This window comes from Morone saxatilis, unplaced genomic scaffold (genome assembly GCF_004916995.1).
Source record: "Morone saxatilis isolate NCDOM2014 unplaced genomic scaffold, NCSU_SB_2.0 Contig16, whole genome shotgun sequence".
In the NCBI taxonomy this organism is placed as follows: domain Eukaryota; kingdom Metazoa; phylum Chordata; class Actinopteri; family Moronidae; genus Morone; species Morone saxatilis.
Genome location: NW_023339718.1, coordinates 5,061,126 through 5,067,925, shown reverse-complemented (window position 1 = coordinate 5,067,925; position 6,800 = coordinate 5,061,126). Strand labels below are relative to the sequence as shown.

Here is a 6,800-nt window from a genome sequence, read left to right as displayed (position 1 = left end):
CCCCACCCCCCCCACTCACATTAAATCAGTTTTATTGCAATGAAAATATGAACATTTCAGACATCTAACGTAAAGAGACAAAATATGGTCATTAACTGAGTGTTAAAATCATTAAAAGCACAAAACTTTGACAATTGACGTATTAGTCCTTTCTGTGGATTCCTGGTGGCGCCGTGCAGCACCACTGGCTCTGCAGCAGGGCCCAGCTGGCTGGGCCTCAACATGGGAGACAGTCTGAGAGCCCGTCACTTCGGGTCCAGCAGAAAACCGGAGCGTTCGCCTGCGCTCTGCACCTGGCGAGCTGACACGCTGCAGCATGAGGTAAACGATATCTAGATTCTTGTCTCGATTCTTGGTCTAGCCAGTTCTGCCCCGTGTGCGTATCATTAGCAGTTGGCCCGGCGTCACGAGCTAAATAGAAACATGATCGGGTTTCTTCCATGCTCAAGACAGAGCTTCAGCACTTTATACTCTTTTGTCTCGTGTGCATTTCTGTCGCAGGGCTCTGTCCGGAGCGGTATGATCACGATCGCATACTCTACAGTCATCTGATAAGAGGCAGTATTCCTGCCTCACTCCGCACAGGCACGCCAAGGTTAGAGCGCTCGCTCAGGCATACTGTATTAATTCAGTGCTGGTGCCTACAAAGTCACAGAAAAACCAGAAATACTAGTTGACCTACGAATTTGTTTACAAGTCCATAGGAGGGGCTTTAGTTACTACCTTGGTTTTAATTCTGTTGAGCATACACACATGATATTTGTAATTACAGACAACCAGCATAGGGAAATTGTTGTCGCTTTAGCTGGTTAAAACAGGGAAGTTATCCTTTTTATTGATCACTAGGAAATCTTGCCAGCTCTTTCTTTATCCTATACTGGAGTTTGAACCTTTTGATAAAATTACGCAGTACAATTAAAGCTTGTCTAACATTGGATGGATCTGTGCCACAGAGAGAGCTCTATATAGGTCTGAGAACAAGGTATCATATGAAAGTGTATCGGTCTGTAGACAACTATTTTTTTCCCTACTACCGATACAGACACTGAAACATGATGTTATGATAAGTTTAAGATCGAACAAATATATGTTGCTGTCTGCTGTCAGAAACAGTGAGCGGAGCTGAACGCCATGTGTCGGCTGGCGGTGGCGAGCTGGAGAGCCTGACCTCTTGCCGTACATCCTCCATATGGACGTAGTCTGAGCCAGGCTGATCTCGATCAGCTCCGACAGACTGTGCTTCCAGTGCAGGATGTCTGTGTCCTTCAGCGCGTCCATCAGCTTGTGGGCCGTCTTACCCTGCGTCGCCCCCTGCTGGACTAGAGACTGAATGCCCAGAGACGCCAAGTACTGCAGCAGAGAGATTATTGATCAGCGCGGGGGCACGATGTCAAAGATAAAATATACACACAACGGCTGGTTTAGCCACGTAAAATGATGCATTCTGGGTTGGTTGTGTGTTTATTTTATGGAGGAATACTGACTGAAGGAAAACTGTTTATAATCAGTTTGTACACAGGAACAAAAATGATAATTAAAACATTAAAATGTGATGATGATAAACATGCACTGAGAATCAGAATTCCAAAAATACAACAAACATCCACTAAATTATTTTGGAAAAATGTGATCAGTGTTTTACATCCATCTGTCTTTGTCAGATCACCCGCATATATTATAGAAAAGGCTCAAAATATGAATGTTTTGGGAGAAAGACATTAGGATATGATGATCTCTCTGTGAGCTTTATGGTCTGTGTGAGTAGTTCGAGTAGAAAATGTACAAATGTGAGATATGTATCTGGTCAAAATGTTGTTAATAGCTGGTAAAAACAAAAAGCTTTCACAATGAAGTGGAGTAAAGTGGATCCTCCTACTTAGAAACAGTAGATGGAGAGAGTAGAGAAAATCTACATAATGGAAAAACTGACACATTGCTTGAAAGAAATGGTCGTTATTCAGGATCCAAAACAGCGACGGAGACCAAAGAAATTACATAAAAACTCACAAAAGCACTTTTCTGTGTGTCTGTTTATACGTTAATCTGTTGGCTTTACATGTTAAAATATTTATACGGCATTTCAAAAAGAATTTAAACTGAATAAACTAATTTTTTAGTATTACAGACTATTACACCATCATAACTCACACCAAATACTGATTCTGTTGATGGTAAAAACTTGTATTTAAACGGTAAAATATGGAAGAAAACTTAAAAATCAACAGTAAATACAGTAACTATATTATGGGAATAATTCTGTAATCAATAATTAATGGACACCCTGCAGCCAATCATGGTATAATACAATATATTCAACACTACAGTACACAGTAATACTGTTTCTTCTACAGTAAGTTTGTTAATTACTGTGAATTTACTACAAACCTCTACTTCTACTGCACCTTTTTGTAACTGCAGACTGTGTTTTGATAAAAAATGTGTTACTGTTTAATAGCATTTTAAGTATTTTAGCAGTTGACAAACATATATAATGTTGTGCTGCTCTGTTAAACTTTCTGGCACAGTGTATCATCTGATTTAATGTCGGTGTTTTCAGTTGGTTTATGTTGAGATTTTGAGGCCAAAAAATTTAAATTACAGCCATTTTCTGGACTGAAACTGCTGTGAGAAGGGAGCCAACAATTAATGAACGACCACTTTAATCCAGGCATTTTTGTGTTTAAGAGCTCTCTGTGCACTCACTGGCAGGCAGAAGTGGGCAGCCATTTTCACCGAGTCCTCAGTTAACACCGTGCTGTCAGATCCCCTCGTCTGTTCCAGCGTGTAGAGCCAACTCTGATGTTGGACACAAAGACAGGGAGGAATAAAGCGAGGCAACGCTCGTTAAATTCACACATAATGAGCCGTCAATCTTAGTGCAACAGCGACAGGATGAACAGGAGGAAAGAGGGTTTTTACCAGACAGTGCTGCAAGCACACGTGATCATTGGACTCCTGGGCAATGCGGATGGCCTCCTGCAGAGCCAGATCGGCCTGCTGACTGAGAGAGAACAGATGTATAAGCTTTGTTTTATACAGATAGTGTGTCAGGGTTTCACCTTTCCACAACATTTTCCAAGAGTTTTCTTGACAATACAGGACACAAACAGTCTTATAATTCTCCAGTAGGCCTTGTAGGTCGTCAGCGTTAATTGGACAATCCGCTGTGGTCTTAGCTGAAAGGTTTCCAGCGTATTGACTAAGTTTACTGCAGTTTTCCTGTAACATTAATTTGGCTGCAGCTCATAAGACAGTTCGACTCAGGTAGAATGTATTATATTTGACAGAAAATGTAACTTCTAGAAAGGGAAAGTGTTGTTTGCACGTACAATTAACATTGCTGTGCTACGGAAATAAATAAATAAAGATAAGAGTCTGCTTTATAGTTAAATTATTTTTTTACTGATGAGGGTTATTCTATTAATTCTACCTCACTTCTGTGTTTCTGTATTTCTCTGACTTTATTTTGCCTTATTGCCTCCTGGAATGCTTTTAATCCTGTTTCCATGTAAGTTGATCTGAGAGAGCAGCTAAAATATTTTAGTCATTTTAGTAGATTTCTAGAGGTTTTCACAACTGGAAAACTACTCTCTAAATTTCCAGGTTTTCCAGGACGTATGGGAACCCTGTCTGACCCTGAACCCTGACTCAGACTCCTCCAGCTCTCGTACTCACTAGTGGCCGAAGCGGCAGTGCAGGCTTGCCAGGTTGAGGGCAGCGTAGCGGAGGCTCCGGCCGTAGCCTTCGTCCCCGTTGCTCTTTCCCTCGTTTCCAGACAAGATGAGGCGGTCGAAATAATGTAAGAGGCTGTGGGCGGAGAGGAAGATGTCCTGGACTCTCATGCTGTTCAGGTAGTTGAGGTAATGCTGAGGAGAGAGTAACAACCACAGAGCTGATAAGGAAGATATTTCAGGACAACAAAACTGAACAATGAACAAGAGGATGAAATGTAATAAAGGAGGGAAAGTTCAGTGAATGGATCTCACCGCTTCAGCAAAATCTGGGTTAAACTTCAGCATGTTGTTGAGCTCCTCCTGCAGCGCGGCAGGCTTTAGAGCTTTGTTCTCGTCGTTCTTCAGGAGATAAGCCTGCAGAGAGAGGTTTTCAAACTGTAAATGAACTGCTCTTATTACAGTGCTTCTCTACCGTAACGACAAAGAGCTGCACAATGGGCCTCTCATTCAACCACTTTGTCCTTATAAGGGAAACTAATCTGTGTGTTTCTGCGCTTCAGATCTCCTCCAACCTGCTTCTGACTGACTGACTCTGCATGCTGCATTTTATTTGTAAATTATCCAGATTCTCTACGCCGTTTGCGTCTGACTTCCTGCCAGTGCGATCTGCTCTGGTTTAAACCAGAAAATACAGTTCAGTTCACGTCAGCCTTGATTCAGACATTAGGAATCGAGCAGTTAATTATTATCTGACATTTGGAGATAATTGGCTGCGATCATGAGGCTGATAAACAAAATCTGTCTCATCAGTGTGATTGCAGCTGATAGCGCTTCCCTTCGTGAGGACGTTACTTTGAGGCTGTAACTCTCATGTATCCTGCTGTAAACGTTTGCTCAGTCACTTTTCTAAATGTGAACACTTTCCTCCTAAATGGCAGCAAATCTAATCTTAAACCGTTGATGGCGTTAAACGTTAAATATATATTATAATGTACAGAATAATGCAGATGAATGTCTCTTCTGACAGACTATACCCACTGGATAATCTACTGTTTTTATATTTCTATATTCAGTTTATAGATTAATAACAAATCAATTTAAAACAACATGTTACTGGCTAAGATAATCTAAATAATGGGATTACACGTTCTATACCTGCTCTCTAAATATTGAACAACCCGCGTTCGACCACTGAAACACTCACCTGTCTTGCGAGAAAGTACTCTGCTTGTTTTTGTGACAGGGGACCTCTGCTGGGAGCGTTGTCGTTTCTACAACGGAGACAAAATAACACCAAAAGCTGTTGGTTGGGAGTTACTTTCTATCCCGTACATAAGACTCTAGATTATATATATGAAGGCCAGTGTGGATGTGTGTTTCCAGCCGCTGTAACTCTCAAAAAGTATAGATAAAATAATAAAACTCAGTCACTAACCTCAGCTCGGACTCGTGCAACGGGGTGTCCAGCTCCTCTTTGTCTATTCTGTCCCCGACGGCGTCCTCCGGGTTGGTGAGGTCCATGTCGGAGTCGTCAGCGACCAGCGCCGGCAGACCCACCTGCCCGTCGCTGGGCTTGGCGTAGTGGCTGTGGTAGTACTGCTGCAGGGACTTGTACAGCTTGTACACCTGACTGAAAGACAGCTTGTCGTAGGCCAGAAACATGTGCCTCATAAAAAGACCTGAAACACACAAGTGAGACGCAGCTTTAACGCTTTAATGAGAATAAAGCGAGGTGATTCAGGACTTCCTGTCGGTGGCGTGAACTCACCCACAACGCTGGTTTTATAGGCCTCAGAATCAAACGCAATGTACGGATTGGGGAGGTCATAAAAGAAGTATTCCATGTCCTTCAGCTCTCCGTTGGCCATTTCATGGAGCCTGTGAGGGGAAAAACAACACGTCAGTACTTTAACATCACTCTGGTCTTTATTCTGTCTTTATTCTGTCTTTATTCTGTCTTTACTCTGTCTTTATTCTGTCTTTATACTGTCTTCATACTTCTCTGGGACTTTGGTTATTAGGCTGCAGCTCACTGTTTTTTTCTAGGGAGGCGCCTAAATTCTGTGACAATACTGATGTTTAAAAGAATAATTTGGCTGTTGCAGATGTGTTTTTGTTGTTATTTATTCGTCCTGTTGTGGCTGGAAACAAAGAAATTAAAGATAAGCTGCGTTGTTGCAGCTCAGTTTCTTTTTCTTCTCGTTCATGATGTGAGACACAGACCACTGATATCAGTGAATGTCATCTTATTTACCGACGTCAGTAAACAAAGCTGATATAATCGGTGCATCCCTGATAGTTTCATTATCGATTACTGCCAGTTGTTTTCTCAGTTAATCGATTAGTTGTTTGGTCCATAAAATGTCTGAAAATGGTGAAAAATGTTGATCACCAAACCCACAGGTTACATCCTCAAATGTCTCGTTTTGTCTACAACCCAAAAATATTCAGTTTACTCTCATAAAAGACCAAATAAACCAGAAAATATTCACATTTCAGAAGCTGAAATCAGAGAATGTATCAGTTATTCATAAACAAAATAAATATTAATAGAATTGTATATCAAAATAGTTGGAGATGAATTAAATATTTGTTGTGTTGCAGCTGTAGTTATTATGAGAGTATAAAAGTTTACATTGTGATTATGTGCTGAAAGTTCCTGAACTTGAGAGACTGTGAAAGCATCAGGAGTAACACTTTTATATTCATCCGTGTATATACTGTCAAATCGAGCTCCCACATGTATATAAAATACTATTTAATAGTACTATAATATTTATTCTAGCATCCACTGAACCTTTAAATGTCTATATATATATATATATATATATATATATCTATATATGTGTGTGTGTGTATTATATCTGTTCATAACAGTTTATGCAACATGAAACTGGAGTCAGATTCCTTGTACACGCTGTTACAAGGCTGCATGCTACAGATTTAAATGTATATTATTATGAATTATCTGGATAATTAAATTATAACTTCATAATAATAATAATGATTTTTTTTTATTCTTATGCCAAACGTTTGATTGGCTTTATGTTCCATGAAAGACAAAGTGTGTTTGTGAAGATTTATAATGAACTTTACAAGATAAAAAACGACGGTAAAGCTTCAATT

General features: G+C 40.3%; 1 protein-coding gene across 1 annotated transcript; it reads right to left on the bottom strand.

Annotated features, from left to right (window-relative positions):
• Positions 1-142: 142 nt before the first annotated feature.
• On the bottom strand, positions 143-6,107 carry anapc5 (anaphase promoting complex subunit 5). Its single transcript, XM_035658175.1, has 9 exons — positions 5,443-6,107; positions 5,110-5,353; positions 4,879-4,945; positions 3,987-4,088; positions 3,676-3,866; positions 2,920-3,001; positions 2,704-2,796; positions 1,095-1,350; positions 143-210 (listed from the first exon to the last, which is right to left on the bottom strand). Exons 1-9 carry the CDS (start codon positions 5,540-5,542, stop codon positions 143-145), a joined length of 1,203 nt encoding a protein of 400 aa, XP_035514068.1. The 5' UTR covers positions 5,543-6,107.
• Positions 6,108-6,800: the final 693 nt, after the last annotated feature.